Source organism: Zophobas morio, unplaced genomic scaffold (genome assembly GCF_036711695.1).
Source record: "Zophobas morio isolate AGI-343-1 ecotype UQ-CSIRO unplaced genomic scaffold, CSIRO_AGI_Zmor_V1 ptg000011l, whole genome shotgun sequence".
In the NCBI taxonomy this organism is placed as follows: Eukaryota; Metazoa; Arthropoda; class Insecta; order Coleoptera; family Tenebrionidae; genus Zophobas; species Zophobas morio.
The window spans coordinates 19,818,785-19,840,847 of NW_026972116.1; the positions used below are offsets into that span (position 1 = coordinate 19,818,785).

The 22,063-nt window shown below is 33.6% G+C and overlaps 1 protein-coding gene across 1 annotated transcript; it reads left to right on the top strand.

Annotated features, from left to right (window-relative positions):
* The first annotated feature begins 3,309 nt into the window (after nt 1-3,309).
* Nucleotides 3,310-21,357, top strand: LOC135127364 (uncharacterized). The gene is made up of 5 exons (XM_064053809.1): nt 3,310-3,319; nt 3,788-3,853; nt 4,444-4,631; nt 19,337-19,571; nt 21,115-21,357. Exons 1-5 carry the CDS (start codon nt 3,310-3,312, stop codon nt 21,144-21,146), a joined length of 531 nt encoding a protein of 176 aa, XP_063909879.1. The 3' UTR covers nt 21,147-21,357.
* Nucleotides 21,358-22,063: the final 706 nt, after the last annotated feature.

Consider the following 22,063-nt stretch of genomic DNA (forward strand, 5'->3'; position numbering starts at 1 on the left):
TTCGATTAGGATAACTAGATTAGACTTCAAAATGACGGAACCCTTTAACATAACGGTCATATTTTGCGAAAACTTGAGGGGGTTTCAGAATAAAACTAACTTTTATTTTTCGCGCCTAAGCTAAGATAAGAGTGTTTTTGGACAATTGATATATGCTCTAAGAAAACAGAGGGCGGGTGGGCGGGGCTAATATTTGCTAAGATAAGACTCATTTTGGCAGATGTTATACTCTCTAAAAAAATAGAGGGTGGGTGGGGCTAGCATTTGCTAATATAAGACTGATTCTTCATAAAGAATCTAAATGCGTCCAATTAAACAAACCTCGGCATTTAACATTAAAACAGGGATACGACGTAATTTTTAGAAAATTTAGTTCCTGTTGTTGTAAGAATCAAAATGTGTGAAGATTCCATGATCATTGCAGAAAAACTAACTCCATTGCGGTGTCCCAATAAAAAATAACTGCTTTTTCGAATTTCCTAAAACCGCATTCGACGGTCTCGGTTTGCGCCACCGATGCACCTCGCCTCTGGCTACTTTCACGTTTTTTCGAAATTCCAAACCTCTAAATTACGAAAAAGTCGATCTCGCGTTGCCATCTGTCTGTCTGTCTATCTTAATAAGATAAGCTCTGAAATTACTGGATCGATTGTTATTAAATATGTATATTGTGTACATGTATATGTTAGGAATACAGTGAATTACAATAGTAAATCTTATTTCAATTTTAAAACGAAGATACTCCTCCACATGTGGTTTATGAGTCCGACTTGTATTTTTATTACACAATTTAGATTTTTCAAAAAAAATTGCCATTTAACTTTGAAATTGCAAAACCGAATGCTCTGAAATCTTACAAAGGTTTTAAGGTTGTTACATGGTAAGTCGTTAATCAAAATTTTTTCTTTTATGGCTTGCCCAAAAAATGATGGCATTACCTTACAATTCTGGCGAATACTTAAATGTTCTTTAAATTTTGTACAATATCATACGCCTGTATGTGTGATTTATGAATCCGTATTGAGCTTTTACCCCGGCATCCAAATTTTTGGTAAAGAAATCAACTTTGAAATCACAAAACAAAATTCTCAAAATAACGTTTTGTTCCATTGTAGCTTAATTAATTTTTAATTAATTAGAACTAATTAATTCTTGCCTCTCTTTTGAGAATTTGGTTTTCAAGAGTAATTGAATCAAATTTAATTTTCTTTTAAGACAAATGATAGCCGCTGATGATTGTTATCTGAACGTGCTAACAGTTGAATTATTCGATGTATAAACACAAACAGTTGAAGTTAAGTACATAAATACATATTTTTCACAAAACAAAAATCGCAAAATCAATTTTACAATTTTCCAAAAATGGGGGATTTGTTGGACTGTACTTCAAGACAGAGGGAAGTTCTGTTTAAATGACCTTCGACCAATTTTTTCCGCAAGTTATGAAAATATTGAAAAATTAAGCACTTGCCCTTAAAGTAGATTACACTTCGAAGCAGATGGAACCTTTTTCGGAACGATATAAGTGACTACTTATAATAAATATTTTTTCTAGATTACTTAGAGAAATACCTACATGTCAAAATAAATACAGATTCCTAATCTTGGACAAAATTTCCGTTGACATTAATCACATTTTAGAACCGATTTAAACAATAATAAAACTGAGTGACTATTAATGATTGAAGCAAATTTTTGGGTCGGTAGTTCCGAATTATTGGCAGCAATGTTAGTATGGCAGTTCACCGTTATCAATTTGACATGAGCGCTCCTAAAAAATGAACGAAAATTTGTATAAGGAAATATCGATTTTGCAATTACCCCATAATTGCAAAATCCATCTTTCCTTGCAAAAATGTACCATTTTAACCATGTTTTAAGTTTCTTGTTGTGAGAAGATGGCTATGTATAAAAAAAGGCAACATATAAGCCCTGCCCACCCGCCCTATCTCAATTCCGATGAATTTTTCATTCGTTGTCAGACCGAGGGCGGAGCGTAATTGCAAAATCCATATTTCCCTATACAAATTTACCATTTTAATTAAACATGTTTTACCTTTCTTATTGTGAAAAGAAGACTACACATATTTAAAAAAAAAGGGCAAAATGTAAGCCCGCCCACCCGCCCTATCTCAATTGTGATGATTTTTTTTATTCGCCGTGAATCAAGGGGTGGAGCTTAACTGCAAAATACTTCAGTAGGTACCTGCTGAATTGGTACCGAAAATTTAGATTTTACATTAAATATCAATCATAACATTTTAAATATGTTGCCAACCTCACAAAAAAAATCACAAACATTAATGGTCACTCAACATTCATTTCGGAAACAACATACTCGTACGTAAAAATAAAAGCCGGTGACGTAACACTCTTGACCAGATTTTTATTTAGACACCCAATTGTTATATAATGGGAATTCTGTTCACTTTTTGGCGGGAAAATTTTAATTCGGCCGCAATCGCGGTTTCTACCTTACTTGGTACTATCAAGTGCGGTTTCTGGCTCACTTTTTTGGCTGGAAAATATAAATTCGTGTACCTGCACTTGCACAGTACTAATTAAACTAAAATTCGAGCCCGAGCACAAATTGAAAGTTTCAAGCCAAAAAGTGAACCAGAAGCCCCAATATATATTCTACTTCACCAAAATAAAATTACCATTTCCTGCATTCAAAATATATCGTAAAAATGAATACATATTGGTAATCTTGGTTGGATAATTGGAAACAGAGATTCGATTAACAATGTCTCTAAAAATGTGAATACAGTGATAAAGCGCAAGGACGTGTATGTCAGTTCCGAGATGTGGAGTGTAATACTAATAATAAAAAAAATGGGATGTAGTCTTAATTGGAAATATGATCGTGGATTGAACTAATTTGTCAATCAGGTATGTAGCTACGTATTATCTGACTAAAGAAAAAGAAGGTTTGAACAATAAAAATTATAATAACAAAAAACAAAAACAAAATAGATTCATAAAGCACAAGTACAAGAGCATATTATTTTATAAAATTAAAATGGCATTTACTCAGCAAAATTTTCAGGTGACGTCATTATAATGTGAGTGGGGATGCTATGAAAAATTTTGGTTAGCAGTTAGCAGACAGACAGATACTCTAGGAGACATAAAACATCCAGAAAACATGGAAGTAGACAGTCGTTGGATGATCCAGTTATGAAGTTTAATAAAATTTCACTTCAAATATATGTATATGTATAAATAAATGAACTTTATGATCGAGAAAAAAGTGGTCTAGCAACCATTGAAATTTAATGTTAGAAAAATTATGTTGGCAACACCAATATGTTCCCTGGTTGGTTTGATAGTTACTACCAAGTAACTGTCAAATAGCTACAATGTCAACAGAATTTCAAGGCCTACTAGACGATTTTTTTTAAGTTCTTACTTCAACTAGCTTTTGTCATTCTTTTTTTTAATAGCAGAACTGTGTAAATTTAACATCACTAGAAAAGATATTTGGTTCTATTTTTTCTTAAAAAAGTGCCTACCCTACGACTGTTATTGAATTATAAGCAACGTGACTGATGTATGGCAAATCCAATTTCCGAAATATTGCATTAAAATAATTGACAAATTTTATTTTTCAGTAGATGCACAAACTGTTCGCCATTTACTTCATAGTAACAATAACTAAATTTTAATCATTGTTGAATAACACACATCAAAATTAATTTAAACTCCAACAAAATGTTGATGAATTGCGTAACGAAAGTTGTGAAATAGTTCGTCTGGTATTTTCGTCTAAAGATTTCTTTGACAGGAAGTCTTCATAAAAAATACGCCCTAACATGCACGGATATTGGTCACGCTTCGGAGGGCAAAGGAAGTAAGGTCTAAACACTTTGGATGAATGTTTTATGTTATGTTTATTAAGTTCGAATTACACTGTCTCATTTCATCAGCTGAAAATGTTGGAAATGTGAATGGGCTCTGGAAGTCATTATTGTTGCTATTATTAAACATTTATGTCAAACCTCCATTAAATCTCGTAATTTATTCTAATTACTACTTGCTTCAACTTCTCTCAACGTAAACTAGATTAGTGGTTTAGAAAAAAACGGTTACAATTCGATTTTAAACCGCAAACACAAATATACATCGTTTAATCAACGAAGTGTGTATTTCGTCGAGCCCGTTTTCAGGATATTTTCACTGATAAAATTTTCCACTTTGTTTTTATTTAAACCGAAACTTTGACACCTTCACAAAACTAAATATAAACTTAGGGTTGTTGATTTTCCGACAGTAAATTGAAGCTTTTATTTGTATATACGTGTTGTGATTAAGTGAAGCGCACCGGACGTCGGTTTACACCTCGACCCATCATCCGCGTCTCTGCCATCTCTCGAGCCCGGGCGGCCCGTCAGCTCCCATCTGTATCATCCATGGAGGTACGGTGACTGGCCATCTGGGTAGGCAAGCACGTGGGGACCTTCATCTGCCGGTCAATGCAAGCGCGCTCTTCCGCGGCTTGGCCTCGCGCTCCGAGGCTGTACTTGCATATAAAACTCCGCGCGGGCCACACGCCCCTCATCCGTCTTTCAACCACACTGCCACATAGTGTTAAGTTTCCCCAAACGACGCCCACGTCCACCATGAAAATTGTAAGTGACCAGTGCCCATTCATTCAGTGCTTCAGTGAAAAGTGCCATTTTCATTAAAATCAATATAATTGGGTTAGTGCCAGCATTTCACCTAATGCTGGCTTTTCTTCAAGAAAAATCGATTGTCAGAGAAACTTGCTTTTGAGTATTGTAAATGCGGGTTTAGATTCGATTTAGTGACGTTTGTGATTCAGTGGTGGAAACGTGTACAAGATTGGGAGATAATTTGAATTTGAGATGGTTTACAAAGATGTGGTATGCTGATACGAATTAATTACTTTCTCTTAATGGTAATTGTTGAAGAAGTCCGTTTGTTTCGTTTCTAGTGAAGATACGTGATGTACATTGTTTTCGCTTTAGAAACTAATGATTTCCTTTAATTTTAAATTTGTGTTGTAACTGAGCTGAAAATTATTCTAATTTGTCGAAAAATTGACAGGGGCATTCTAATTTTTACTAAATTAATTTGACACTTATTTTATGAACGAGGTTTTAATTGCTTCTTAATTAATAATAATGGGTTATTCCACTCGAGCTTCGATTAATTGCAGTGGCCACATTCGAACCATTTTCGATACAGTCTCGGTTTTTCTCCGTTAATTAAAAATGTTGTGTCATTCTGTCACAATATTTATTATATTTTGGTAAATAAAAAGGAAACATATTTTTTTGTTATTTAACATTTCTCGAAAAATTAACTAAAAATTATTTCTTTCATTTTTTAAATAAAAAAAAAATTGTTCCATACTAAGTTTTAGATTCAATAATAATATTTCCAAAAATTCTCGAAAGTTGTTTGAAATCCCTTTATTATTTTGTGTAGTCGCTCAGAATTTATCATCAAAATAAAAATAAACAACTCAGTTAAAACTAAATCTTTTACACCACCCTGTAGATAAGAAATTTAAGAACGAAAGTTTGAAAAATATGACCAGAACAACCTATAATAAAATAATCAAAATTAAAAAAAAAATTAGGTGACCAAATTTTTAACAATTACTGTCAATAAAAATTTTGTTATACGGGGTGAGTCACTAAGCGTGCGGTGCTCTATATCTCATTAATTAACTTTTTTAAATAAAGCATCCGATATATTTTTACAGGCTTTACAACTACAGTTTATTTTTGAAACACCGATGCGACGGTGCCACGTTATTTCAATTTTCTTGAATTTTTTTAACTGAAATTAAATTTTCGTATACATAGTGTTTACCATTTTTTTAACTATTACAATTTCCAAATATCGATAGTTTAGTTTTTTCAAATACAACATTTTATTAATCCATCTTATTCTATTTTTTTGTTCTTTGTTTTGTTAAGTATTTCGTATATTTAAACGTGATACTTACTGAGATATTTTACTTCATTAGAAAAATCAGAACAAAAAGAGAGTAAGATACAGTAGTAAAATACAGGGTGTCCTATTCGAACAAACTCAAATATTGATATTTGAAAATTGTTAATATTAGAATTTTTTATAAACACTCTGTATATTAAAATTTGATTTAATTGATTCTATAACAAGGCTCGTACTTTATTTATCGTTCCATAAAATATTGTAAGACATTGCCGTCTTCTAGGGAGCTAATTGCCAAAAAATTTCAAGAAAATTAGAATGACGTCGCATCGGAATTTCAAAAAAAACTATAGTTATAAAGCCTAGGAAGAGGCTAATGAGAATATGTAAAAATATATAGGGTATTTCATTAAAAAACTAAGTTGTGTGCTACACTTTAAAAACAGAATACTCTATATGTATACCTAGTTAAAAATAATTTTAGAATATAGTCTTCAAAGAACAACACAATTTTGGTCTATTTCTTTAGTAATTAATGAGATATCTCACTCTGTATAATAATTCTTACAAATCTGATTTAAATTTACAGGACCTTAATTATTTTTGAATCTTTCGTATATTTTACAGTCACGTTTTTACAATTTTGGCTCAGTGTTTCAAAATAAAAATTTGCTCAATTTAACTATCTATTTTTTACACTGTTTCTTTTAAATTTCTCGTCTCCCACCTAAAAGTTTTTTGTTTTTTAAGAAAACAAGATTTTTTATTATTGAGAAATTTTGACTTGATCGGCGTCAAAATTATAAGGCATTTTTAAAAATTTTCCAAAAAAAACACAGAAAAAGTTCTTTTTGAAAGAAATTGTCTTCTAAATGATGTATTCTAAGTCTCAGGATTTTTACTCAAAAACTTGTTCCTACTTTTATAATTTATATCTAAACAACAATTAATTATACACAAATTTCTGGTTCGTTAATAGAAATAAACCATGTGCACTTAGTTTTGCCTATTAAACACAAATTTGTTTTATAAAATACAATAATAAAAAAATAGTGACGACAACTCGTGTTAAAAGTAACTTTATTGCAATTCATGTTTTACACGCTCGAACGCTTGTGCAAAAATCTTTAAAGAGTCTTCACCTATTATTTTGTTTCTTCTTCTCATTTAAGCTCGTTCAAGTTTTTATGTGGTGTGTAATTTGGTTAAAGAGATTTATAATCCAAAGATTACACAATTTCGTCACTTAAACATGTAAGTTATGACATGTTCATGATTTGACAACTTAATTTATAAAAATCAGGAGCGGTTTAACTTGAATGAACACTTAATATTTGTTTACGTTTTTGTAACAGATTGAATACCATGTTAGATTACAGCTGTAAATTAAATTTCTAATCGGAGCGTCTGCTAAATTAGGTTAACTCTTCGATTAATTCTGGTTTCGCCAACACCAATGAAAACGCGCTTTCGGTTTTACAAAACGAATCTCGAGCTTTGTGTCGGAAGACGGTTTTACATCACATAAACATAATACGGTAATATATTTCGAAAATTTTACATTTGCTAATTTAACAATGTCCAAACAACTCATAAACGTCTCAATTAGAATATTATGCGTCTGCTATCATTAGCCTTTACATTCATTACCGGAATACTTGCATACTATTTCCTGCCATAAATCCTGAAACGGCGCGCAATTATGACAAATAGTAATAACAGACCTACGCTAAAGCAATGGCTCAATTTGGAAAAATAGCCAATTTATGGCGGCATAAACCATTACTCGAAAAGGTTGAATCCCTGGAAGCCACTCTTTACCGACCATGAAGTTAATATTTCACGTATTGCAGTTATTTCCAGCGTGAAAGCAAAATTTTTTGAGTGATAAGAAATTTGTGTAATTTTGAAAAACGAAAGCCCGAAGAAAGCGATCGAGGTTTGATGAGTTTTTTACGACGATGAGTACCTACCTATTGACGTGAAAATAGCAAACAATACTGCATTGTTTGGAGTTATGCTTATTTGATAAGCACGATGTAATCTCAACCGTTTAATTTTTACGCGAAGAACTCTCCTAATTAAAACAGTAGCGGTGATTACATTTCTCCGACACTTGAAACGTAGTTTTCCCGTATAATGCGAAGCATCATGGTCCGGTGCACTAATTGACAATGGACTTTCACTAGTCGGAAAGGAAAAATCAAAATGCTTCGATTTGGACAATAAAGGATTAATGAAATTGGCCAGCCTCAGGTTTAATTGTTAGTTAATAGATAATTAACATGTAACGATCTATAAATAAGGCTGATTTGAATAATCTGCATTTATATTACTGGATTGAATGCTCTACTTAACTCAATTGCAACAGGAAAAAATTGTCAAAAACAACATTGACACTCGCGATAATTAATTAGAGAAAAATCGTGTCCAGTGGGCATGTGGTGTGTAAACATTGTAGAACACATAAGGCGTTGGGTAATTGGAAAGCAGTTATTTTGAAGTGAATTCTACTGTAACGGAAATTTTTTGTGGGTTCGATTTTTAAATTTGTGTTCATCGAGCATGTCCATACACGCGACTGCGGTACTACCTTACATAACCTATTTAATATGCGGTAATTTGTACAAGTAATTGTCATCGACATGTACTCCCCGCACTCCAAAACTAGGAAAAATACGCGCATTTTGTAAGGAGACTTCGGGCGTTTTGTAACAGGGGTTTTGAAAGCTTCATAACCGTACCTTCTATTATTGTTTTTACTTTCAAGTCATGCTTCGTGTTGAGCCAATCCAGAGCGATCGAACATGTTATTATCAGTGAGTTCTCGATGGACTGGAGAGATCTCCGCTCCAATTCTACTTTTCCGCTAAAATCACGCAAATCAGACCACAAGTACCACCATCAGTGTCATTTAGCTAATTTCTTCTAAATTAGTACAACGAGTACTACTCATCAATGGTCTTGTTACCCGCTTTCGTTGACACACAATTTCGTCACAAACGTGCCGAAATCAAAACTATAGTGAAAACGTGACAGATGGTGGAAGAAAGTGATGATGGTACTCCTGAAATTTTTATTCCAATAACATATATCGGACTCGTTTGATCAAACTGGATCCGCTTTGTTTAGGTCAGGCCGTTCATCAAAGATTTTCACTTAATCGCTGCGAATTATCTCGGCAATAAATACTCCGGTGTGTTAACGACAAAGCACGATAGCCTTAACGCATGCAACGTTACGTAAATGTCGTACTTCGCTAAAGGACTGTTATTGGACACGCGATCAACCTTATCTCCTTGACGGTTTCTTGTCTCTAATGAACATTTAGTACAGTTAGCCTCACATACTTATCGATTGCTCCTAGTTGCACAACCGTCGATAACAGCAAGGAGAAACCGAAGGATCGCCAAATCCGATTAACATAGTTAATTGATTTTGATTGTTTGTTGATCATCCTCAAAGGTCGTTTCGATTTGCTGGGATGCCATTCCGCTTGCTAAGTGCACCCGAATTAGCTTTTTTAATGATGGAAATTATTGTTGTGACTTGGAGTCGTGACAATTAACAGCTTCGGGTAATTAATCTAATTAATGAAATTGCTTCAACAATGCGAAGAAAGGCCGGATTTTGTTTAAGGAAACGGAAACGCTGTAGTCAAGGTGCTTTCATTGCGAAATCGTAGACGTGTAGACAGACACGCAGGATCAGATTTGGCCAATGGCGGTCCTTGACCGCAACAGCGCTTTGTATGGAAAAAAATTAAAGATGTACTTGAACTTTTTACTTCACAAACACTCGATTGAATTTTAGTCCCGTTTCCGTCTGTCTGTCTGTCGGTCGGTCCGTCACGACGTCGCAGAAGCGATTTCAAACTTCTGAGATAGTGGACAATCCGTGTTATACAACAAATCCCGCACTGACAATACAGTTTCAGTCCAGCAATTTCGAATGTGATAATATGTATGGCGTTTTTCACTTTTCTTGCAACAACGCACGTGTCCATAACGACACAATAAAGCGCTTTTTGGTGCAGTTTTCGACAGCGCGTTACCTAATAACGCAATTTTTATGCTAATCCGGGCACATTTCATATTTGTTATTGAAACGGGTAAAATGCAAAAATGAAAAAATGCACCTATTGTGTGGACATTCGTCAATTCGATACGAAAGTTTTAGTAAATCGTGGCGCAGTTTTTCTAATAAAAATTACCATATTATAATGTTCTATCCGAGTAAGTGTTACCTAATGCCGCGGATTGCTGGTGTAATCCAATCTGACTGCTGTTTATTGCAATTGATGTTTTAATTAGGATAATTGAGGGGATTGAGAGTGCGCAAGGTCACATGTCTTCACGCAATTCCTTCTTGGTTTGTAAATATGATGTAGATGTAACTAAATCCACTTAGAAATTTTTATCGGATGCTTGAGGAGTTACAAGTCGTAAAATATTAAAATATTTCGTAAAAAAGGATTTTGATGTTTTAGATATTAAAATTTGAATAAAATAAAATCGGTGATTCATATATTGATCAATGTTTATAGTGAACTTCTAAATAAAATTGTTAAACAGAATTTAAGGGGTGTGTCTTTATCCGCTTGACTTAGTTTTCCATAAAAGCAAATCGCTGTTTTTCGGGTTTTATTTATTTAATAATGTTTAATTTCGGGAAACCAATTTTTGTATTTTTTTTTTTATTATATAATTATACTCAGCTGCTTCTGGATTTGGTTGTAAAACTAAGTTTAATGACAAGCTGAAACTGACCTTCACCAACTTTATAGTGTCGAAAGGAATTACTACACCGCAAGCAATAGGTCCTTTTTATTTGATACATCTGAAAGAATACAACATTTCTTCTATTGGAAAATTACATTCCTCTAAATGTAAATGTCAAGTCCACGTCAGTGAGTTAGTAGGTTATAAACACGTCACGCTTTCGTTGCTTTGCAAAGTGCCACTCAAAGTTTGTTTAATATTCACAAATTTACTGGGTTTAACTAACGTAAATAATTTTCTTAAAAAGTCGCTACCAAAATTAGATGTAATTTGAAAAATGAACAATTAAAATTTCAGGTTCAAGCTAAAGACGATGGTGTTCACAATACTCTTTTCCTTGACTAAAGATAAAAGAAAAATCTCATCGGTTTCATTTATTCGAAAATTTCAAACACTTTTTAGAATCACCAAAATGAAATATGGCCATTTTTTGAGTATTTTTAAAAATTTGATTTTGAAACCGAATATCATGAAAATTTTGGCCTGGCACGTTCAGCAGGCTAAGATTTTCGAAACAGCTCGACGAGATCTATATCCCAAATTTTTTGGAGATTTTTAGACAATTTTCGAAGAACTCAATTTTTCAATCTCTTATGAATTTTTTTACTTTTTCGGAGCACATTCGAAAATTACGGAAAGAGATTTTTTGTTGATTTCGACATACAGGACTTATTTATGGTTTCATGTATTAAAAAATTTCAACTATTTTTCCATAAACGCCAAAATAAATTTAGACATTTTTAGCGTATATCAAAAATTTGGTTTTGGAACCGAATATTTGGAAAATCTTGGACAACGACCAATCACTACGATATGATTTTTGACCTTTTATGCAATTTTTGACTTTTTGGAAAATTATCGAAAGATATTTTTTTGTAAATTTCTACGAATGTATTAACCTGCAAGTAGAAATCAACAAAAAAATTTCTTATGTAATATTCGAAATGTTAGGAAAAGTTCTGTCGGAAATTATCCAGACATTTTTTTGTTGATTTCGATTTACAGAATTTGTTTTCGGTTTCATTTATTCGAAAATTTCAAGCATTTTTCCGAAATCCCCAAAATGAGATATAGCCACTTTTGGCGTATTTCAAAAAATTTATTTTGAAACATTTCCCAAAACTGACCTGAGGCCATCAAAAGGGTATAATTTTCAAAACAGTTTGTCGAGATCTGTATTCATGAATTTTTGCGGATTTTTAGGCAACTTTGTCAACAGTTAAATTTTTTTGTATTCCTTCATCAAATTTTTGTTTTTTTTTTTTTTGAAAATTACCGACAGAATTTTTTTTATTGGTTTTGACTTGCATACGTTATTTTGGGCTCTTTTGGTAATTTTCACAATGCTCGGAAAAAATCTTTGGAAATTATTTAATGAAAATTTTTGTTGATTTTGATTTGCAGAATTTATTTTTCCTTTCATTTATTAGGAAATTTGAACCATTTTTCCAGAATCGTTAAAAGGACATACTTAATTGGGTCATTTTTGGCGTATTTAAAAAATTTGATTTGAAACCGAATATTTCAAAAAACTTGACTTGAAACCATCAACAGGTTATGATTTTCGAAACACCTCGACGATGTCTGTATCCCAGGAGCTCAATTTTTCTGATTCCCTCTTTATCACATTTTTGACGTTTTTTTGAAAATTACCAAAGAAGACTTTTTATTGATTCCGAACTGGAGACGTTACATTGAGCTTCATTTCTTCGAATGTTCCAAAATCATCCTCTTGTAATTTTTGAAATGCTCGGAAAACATTTTTGCAAATTATTTAATGAAAATTTTTGTTGATTTTGATTTGCAGAATTTATTTTTTGTTTCATTTATTAGGAATTTTGAACCATTTTTCCAAAATTGCTAAAAGCAAATAATTGTGGTCATTTTTGGCGTATTTAAAAATTTTTATTTGAAACTGAATATTTCGAAAAACTTGACCTGAAGCCATCAACAGGCTATGATTTTCGAAACAGGTCGTCGATATTTGTACCACAGAATTTTTCACGGATTTTTAGGCTACTTTATCAACAGCCCTTTATTCTCTCCTTATCAAATTTTGACTTTTTTTTTTTTAAATTACCAAAGAAGATTTTTTATTGGTTCCAACTTGCAAAAATTATTTTGAGCTTCATTTTTTCGAATGCAAGTTGAAATTAGCAAAAAAATCCTGTTTTGGTTACTTTTGAAATGTTCGGAAAAAATCTTTGGGAAGACATTTTTTTGTTGATTTCACTATTTTACCGGAATCATCAAAATGAAATATGGTAATTTTTTAGGGATTTAAAAAAAATAATTTTGAAACGAAATATTTCCCAAATCTTGGCCTGGGACTAACAACAGAATTTTTTGGGATTCTTAGGCTCAATTTTTATGTACTCCATCTCTATGAAAAGGTTTACTTTTTTGGGGCATATTGGAAAATTACCCAAAGAGATTTTTTGGTTGATTTCAACTCATTATTTTAGGCTTCATTTCGTCCAAACAGCAAATTAAAAAAATATCTTTCGGTCATTTTCGAAGTGCTCGAAAAAACGTCAAAAATTTCAAAAACCGAAAATTTCAACGAGTTGATTCGAAAAGCAGCTTATTGATAATCACAGAGCAATATTTTCGAGTTATTCGGTTTTAAAACCAAATTTTTAAAATAGATATCTCGCATTTTGGCGATTTGGAAAGATAGTTGAAATATTCGAAGACATGAAACCTAAAATAACTTCTGCAATTAGAAATCAACAAAAAAATCTCTTGAGACAATTTTCGAATGTGCTCCGGAAAAGGTCAAAAATTTCATCAAAATGTATAGAAAAACTGAACTTTGGCAAAGTTGCCTAAAAATCCACAAAAAATTGGGTTTTAAAGAATAGCAAAAAACTGTAAATTCTTGGTCTAACCACGAGTTAAAAAGTCTTAAGTCCCTTTTATTCTTAATAAAACCCATTAAAAACAGTAAACTATGAATCTGACCTGCTTTGACCTGACCTAACCTGATCAGGTACAATCTGTTGCTGCACATAGCATTGATTTAAATAGGAAATAAAGACAGTTTCACCACAATCATCAGGTCAAAGAGCGTATTAGACACATATTTATACCTTCGTGGTACAAAATTAATAGAAAATCATTAAAACTACAAGACGTAATAATACTTAAAAAGAATTTAACTGCCATTGACGACACAATTCTTGACTTTTGACACCACGTTTACACACTGACTGTCAATAACCTTAGTCCACCCAGTCTGTGAAGTGAAAGACAATAAGCAAATAGACCATTATTTTGTTTAATATACGACTTTGAAATATCTCTACTATCAAACTATATTCAATCCTTTTATTGCGTCGTTAAAGTTACAATTTCAACTTTCAACAGAACCTGTTTTTGAATTGATACCTCCTTACTTTTGATAGTTAAATCAGTACTTAAATCTAAATTACACGTAAAGTGTAGAAAAATCCATCACAGTTTAGTAACTCTGACAACAATCTGTAATTAGTAATAATTATTGACATAAATTATCTTAATTTCGTTGTCCGAACTCTTAGTCGTGACGTGAATATAATTATACCACGCATGATTTCGTAATGTTATTGTTCCGTGGATGCTGCCCTCCGTAAAATTTCCCGCCGCAATCCGGTCCTGCTCGAACCGGTTAAGTGATGTAAACACGACGTAATCCTGGTGTCCTGGCGAAAGCTCGCCTTGAAAGTCAAGGTCGCGGAAAAGGACGCGCCACAGCCTTATTTGGCAACTCGGAATAAAATTTCAACGCTTAATCGTCAATTCCGATCGCCGACGTTTGTAATTTAGCAGGAATGCGTATACTGGCCAGCAAACAGAGCGTATCTCGCACGAAATCCGTTGCTAAATTCGCTGTTTCAACAGCAGACGCATACGAATGTGCACGATCCAATTCGACAAGAGCCTTTTTTCAAACGAGGAAATAGTTAAATAATGCTTCAATTCCGAATAGTTGGCACGGGGATTTACGTAAGTTAATTAGCAACAATGCTTAATTTCGGCACGTAGACCGACGCGAATCGAGGGATTTGATTCATATGAATGAGTTTCACTTTTACGTGATGGACTTGCACAATGACAATGTTGGTAAATGTTGGTAGTGCAGGCTGCATTATGTGAATGCAGGTAGTGTTTGCATTCAGATGCACCCGATGTGGGGCAGTGGGATAAGAAATGCAATCGCACTTGGGCGACAAGTGGGCTGGTCATCCGGCGCATCCACCATTTTGCAACATTTGAAAGTAGAGCGGTGCGAGCTGAGGTTAAAATATGAGGTCAAATGTTAACTGCTATTAAGGCTTAATATTTATTGCACCTCGTAATGGTTGAAATATTTTCCGGTATTTAATTATTATAGCTGGGAGTGTCTTCGACACCTCCACTGATTTTACACGCCAGTGCACACTAAATGTGACTTTTTCGTAAAAATGTTTGCCCAACTTCAAATTGATACATACATACTAGCCATCTATTTTATTTCTACCGTTGCTATCACTAATTTGTTTTATTTTTAGTAGTTCAGAAACTTCAGCTTTTAAATCGTTCAAAGTACCGGGTGACTATTAATGTTTGAAGCAAATTTTTGTGTTGGCAATACTGAATTAAGACAGCAATGTCAACATGTCAGTTCACAGTCGTCAATTTTGACAGGAGCGCGCCTTACAAACGTGAGGGAGGAGATAACTTGATCATAAAATTTTAAATATGTTTCCAACCTGGCAAAAAAGTCACAGTCACTGATAATCACCCGGTATTAGGACATAAATTAACTGAAATACAAAAGACGAAAGAATTATAACTTTAAAAAGTACTGTAACGGTCGGCCTTTTAAAAATATTTGCAATCTCTGGTTTTCTAAAATTTATAATTAGAAATCACATTGTTTTAATATGTATGCTAGTGAACTAGGATATAAGGAATATTTAGTGTATTTGATACCATACGATCGAAAAAAAGTTCTCTAGTAAAATTTATTTTTAAAATAATGATATTGGCAATACCAAATCGTTCCTTGTTCTGTTTGACAGTTACGGTCAAATAACTGTAAACAATTAACAATAAATTCCATAGCTTACTAGAGGAATGAATTGTTAAAAATAATCTTATTTATTCAAGTTCACGTGTATGATTTTAAATTTTGTCAGTTCTAATAAGTCATTTGCCAAAGTAAGTCTTATCTTAGCCAATACTAACCTCGCTCACAAGCCCTCTATTTTCTTAAAGGGTATGTCATTTCCCAAAGTCAGTCTTAACTTAGCAAGTACCAGCTCCGCCCACCCACCCTTTGTTTTCTTAGAGGATATGTCATTTGCCAAAGTCAGTCTTATCTTAGCAAGTAGTAGCCCCGCCCACCCACCCTTTATTTTCTTAGAGGGTATGCCATTTGCCAAAGTCAGTCTTATCTTAGCAAGTACTAACCCCGCCCACCCACCCTTTGTTTTCTTAGAGGATATGTCCTTTACCAAAGTCAGTCTTATCTTAGCAAGTACTAGTCCCGCCCACCCACCCTTTGTTTTCTTGAAGGATATGTCATTTGCCAAAGTCAGTCTTATCTTAGCAAGTACTAGCCCCGCCCACCCACCCTTTCTTTTCTTCGAGGGTAGGCGATTTGCCAAAATCAGTCTTATCCTAGCAAATACTACTTTCCATACAGTCCATCAGTCAGTCAATCAATCTATTCCATTTCAGTACATTACTGAATATTAAAAAATATTGTTGACAACATGAAGAATCCTTAACCTCCGAAATTTTTATTTAAGTGGTTTAATTTTTTTGACACATTGTTTAAAGTGTACTGAAAATATGTGGTATAAATATAACCACTAACACAAAGTTAGGATTAACAAAAATGTTTCTAAGGAAACCTCTCATGTCACAATTATTATTACTTAGAGTTTTTTGCACATGACCTGTTGTATGACGTTTGACATTTGTCTCAATACTGGGTGACTATTAATGATTTAAACAAATTTTTGTGTTGGCAATTCTGAATTATTGGCAGCAATGGTAGTATGGTAGTTCACCGTTGTCAATTTGACATGAGCGCTCCTAAAAGATGAGATGAGAGAGGGCAATTGTCAATTACTGACTTACATTATATTTTTTTTTTTAGTACCATAAATTGCAATTGGACAGACAGTTGTGTCATTATGTAATTTTGAAAATGTTGCCAACCTGACAAAAAATTATAAACATTAGTCGTCACCCCATATTCTATTAGTCGTTTAAAAAATAACTTCAAAAGAACGAGGTTATGGATTTGTCGAGTGATATTTGACGTATATGTCATGTTCGTGACGTTCTTGAAAAAATTACAAACAAAGAGTTTCACGAAAGCTAGCATTGTGAAACAGTTCTGAACTATTTTGAATACAAAGTAGAAAATATATTTGTTTTAAAATAAACTGTCTGAAATCATTTTAGTTTCTTATACTCTTTGAACTCATTTATGACAAATCATATATGATTCAAGCTTTACTGTCATTTTGACACATTTCAAAAATCTATTTTGACAAACGATGCCTTTGATATTATTAATATCCGACAGATATGACACTACCGTCAGTAAATTAAGGTTATCTAAATAAAACACATTTTACAAGTTATGACATTAGTAAATGACAACTGCCCAATATTTTTTAAACAAAACTGTACAGTCACCCATATGTCAATTTTTTTAGTAAAAATTGATATACTAAATTTTTTTCTCATAGTTACAGTCCTGTAAAAGTCAACGTAACATTTCCCGAGGCTATAAAATGACATTTTTTTTACTAATGACAGTTTGTTAGAAGGCAATAATGTGACAGTTTTAACCTGGCTAACTCTGTTGGCAATACTTTTTAAACAAAAATGTGAACTTTTCTTGCTTTTATGTTGCATAACGGAAGTAATTTTATGACAGATATGTCAATCGTAACATGCGATAAATTTAGCTTATGTTTAGAATATATTTTGAAAATTAAAAATGTCAACAACCTGTAAGTCTTAACAGCTCACAATCGGAAATTATACAAAACCATGATCATGATACCAATTTCAACTAAAAATCTAGGATTGCCAACAGACTCAGTCATTCCTGATCACGCGGTGGTTTTGTCAAGGGAAGAAAATTTTAATTAGAAGCTAGAACTAACTAACTCGGAAAATTTTTTCATGTACTGCTATTGGTGAACCTGATTCGAATATTTGGTACTATATTATACCACTTTTAAGAGCTTAAAAAAGCTATGCTATGACAGTGTCAAATTTTAACAAAAATCAATAACAAGTTTTGATTTAAATTTAATGTCACTGTCAATCATGTCCATTTTGACAACAGGATACTTCCTAGCTAGAACTGTCATCCCACATAGTAATTCAAAACACATTGTTTTTGTTTATTTTATTTTGACATTTTTGTCACGAAATTTCAGATTTGAAGTTTTTTTGTACTACCAACTTGGCAGTGTAAAAATAAATCCTAGAGGAGTTTTATTTGCTACCAACTTAATTCAACAGGTGTTGGTTTTTTATTTTTGATTAAATAGTAGTACCGAATGACTATTAACAATTGAAGCAAATATATGTGTTGACAGTTCTGAATTATTGGCAGCAATGTTACTATGTCAGTTCACAGTTGTCAATTTTGAAATGAAGGCGCAATAATATGACGTCATCAAATTTTTTTAAATAGTATTACAACATTTTCTTTCATTTAATCAGTTTTATAATATGAAATTATAACATAATTCTTACAGCAATTTTTTCGTAGAAGCGTTGATAATTTAATTGTTAAAATATATCCCCCAGGAAAATTCTTTCAGTAAATTCATAACATTACTTTTACATGTAATTTTTCTATGCTTTATTTGGATGGAATGACATTTACTTTTAAACTAATAATGCCTTCCTAGTTTGACAATTGTCAAATAACTGCAATACCAACATTATTATACTAAAAACAAATGTCATAGCCTACTACAGAACTTTTTTCTAGCATTGTTCTATTACAAAATAAATTTGTTTTAATTACATTTTTACTGACAGTTGAATACTGAATGTCAGTATGAATCAAGTTAAGTTGGCAGAAAAATGATGTTTTCAGTTTTCACTACTGCTTTTAATTAAATACCGAGTGACTATTAATGATTGAGGCAAATTTATGGGTTAGTAATTCTGAATTATTGGCAGCCGTGTTAGCATGTCAGTCAAAATTGTCAATTTTGACATAAGCGCGCCTAAACACCAATGGTGCCTAAAATTTGAATTTGACATCAGGTATGCCAATGTGACAAAAAAATCAAAAACAGTAATAGTCATTCGATATTTACAGAAATTTTTTCTAAATTATTATTATTATTATAGTAAAATAGAACCCTCATACACACAAAACTGTTGAAATCGACAGATTAATTAACAAAAGACATGAAATGGAACCCTGTACCACTCAGACCACAGTGCCAGTTTCTGTTTATGCAAATGCAAGTTCTCTTAACCATTTTGTCAGCCTGAACAAAACGCCACTTCGTCGACTTTCTAGATTCCGCGTTAACCCATCATTCATTTTTTCAGTGGGAGGTCGATCTCCCAGATACCCGCAATTTTTTCTCCAAATCCGTTTTTTCCAGGCCATTGTATTCCTCACCGTCTGCTGCCTAGTCGTCGTCCGAGGCCAGTTCTTCGACGGTTTCGACTCCTCCTTCCGGGGCTTCGGGGGCGGCTTGGACTCCCCCTTGCAAGCGACCAGAGACCCCAGACAGAACCCAGGACCCGTGGTGTTCCCTCCCGCGCCCCCAGACAACGGCGAGACCAGCGGCGTCGTCGTGGGCGCCTCCGGATACGGCTTCGTGCCCCCGGGTTCGAGTAAGAGCATTTAGCACACAATGCGTCCGATTCATAGCATGTGAACGCGGTACAATGGCAGTAAGTTGGCGCAATCACGACCATTTATCGCCATGATCATTGGCTTTCCCATTATTCATCATCTTCAAAGACGTTGTGCGGTTGTAGCGCGGTCGGAGGGCGCTTGTCCTTTCCGGATGAATTGTACTACGTGGAGAGTGGCGGAATGGCGCTTTTTGCACTGGATTGTCCACTCACATTTCTTTGGTCGTGGAATGTCAATGAGCGAGACGAAATTGCCGCAACGAGAGGCAGTCGAGCGCTAAAGCGGATGTTTTGCGTTGGGATAAGAGCGTGCTGCATATTTGTTTATCTAAAGACATTAACACATTAATGGAAACGTGGCGGGTAATGATTCATAGCATTTAGAACATTTTTCATTTTAACTAATAGATGGAGGGGTAAGCTGGGCTACATGGTAATCTGTCACGATATACCTACCCATTCATTCCATTTTACTAAACTATCAATTCGAAATTTGTTAAAGTTAGGGACAATGTAAATCAATTTCAGATGGAGGTAGCCGAAGAAGTTTCTAGATAGCGTAAACATCAAGGTATGTATTGAGATACCAGCAAACGTAATGACGTCAAAACCGAAAATTATAAAAACTGAGAAGCAACTAATAACTTCAAATTTTGCTCCTTTGAATTATATTATAACACTCCTGGAACAGCCACTACTAATTTTGGTACTTTTTTCATACTCAGCAACTTCACAAATTCGTGGAATAAGCTAAGGTTCCTTCACGGACTTTTCAAAAAGTGTCGCGTTTGTTTGTATAATACCAGATAAACGACCGCCACTAGGTGCACCTTGAGATGACACTAATTTGATCACTGGTCTCCTTATGTCAATTAAATATTCATTATATGCATTTCCTTTTATTTGACCTCACGGTAAGGACGACTCCAGCAAGGTTATGGTCGAACAAACCTCCATGAGTGAGTTTTACCGAGTTACACAACCGATTTATCTGAATCAATTAATAGAAATTGTTTTTCGATTAAAGTGACTTATTTATGGTTAAGTTCCCGCAAAAAATTCCCATTGTTTTGAAATGTGATACGGCCACAACTTTCAATTTCGCGTTCGAAATAAATCTGAAGTTTATGGCTTAGATATTTTATGAGTTACGAGGAACCCAGATTTGGCATTTTTACCGTTCTGAATTTCTCTCGGTGTTCTTCGCTATCGTTTCAGCGAGAATTAACAATTACCTAATCATCTTCGCTTTGTCTGCGCGTTTACCATATGGTATTAGAAAATGATAATTGCGAGTTCTCAAAAACTTTCAAGGTTAGCGTAATTCGCTTTTAATGGTCGCAAGTTGTATTTTTTATTGAGGAAACCAGATTCGGATGATTTTGCAAAACTTGGCGAAAGTGCTGGACTCTTTAATGTCTATGTATTGCTGCCAAGGTTACAGAATCCTTTTTTCTATCCTTAACATTTTTTTGTGATAACAAATTTTACGACGAGGCTAACTTTAGATTTTTTGCAGGATTTAGTTCGCAGTATTTCACCTTCTTCTGATCTCCGCCTTTCAGCATCAGAACTGCCATTGTAAAATAGTTTCCGAAGAGTTTCTTTGATGTAAATACGTCTATATTAGAACAATTGTACAACTTTTTCTATTTAATGACAATTTGTAATTATTTAAGTTAGGCTAAGTATTTAATTGTAGTTAGCTCTCTTGCATTTGTCGACATGTGCAATGTTATTTATTAAAGTTGTTTTACATAAACCGTGCTTTCATTCACCTTAGACAATTGAGCAACAATATATGTGAAAAGTGCAATTTAAAAATAGTTCTTTTCGGACGGATTTGGCAACAGTTTGAAACTTACACTTAATATATAACAATTAAAAGTGCATGCATGAAAGAACAACTGCAACCAGCGACCCAGTTTTCAATTTTGGATGCCAACGAAAAAAATTGATTCGATTTATATCGACACAAAAGTAAAAGTTGTGATGAAAAGCAGATTTGTTGCTACTGTTCCGATAAAAGACGTTACAAACAAGATATTTCGTCAGACGATGACATTTATTTTCATCAAAGGAAATCCAAGACGATGCGCCACACGACATGTCGTCGTTCCATCAAATTACATCACAATTTAAGAACCTGCATAACTTCTAAACAAGATATCATCTCGTATACGACCTTACAAGACTCCATCAGCTACCATCTTTCTTCCGGAATTCAAGATTGCAATTTACGGAGAAACTTTTCTCTGTTTGGAACCAGGTTAATGTTTCTGGAATGTATATCAAGTACATCGACTATAACTTATATAATTTCAGTGCTCGTTACTTAGTTAATTGAGTCACCTCGATTCAAATTAGTCTTTGATAAACTAATTATCAATTAGAGGACGTAAACAAATTCGAAATAGGTTGAAGATGTCAAACGTGGACGTGAGATCACTCACAATGGAAAAGTATTC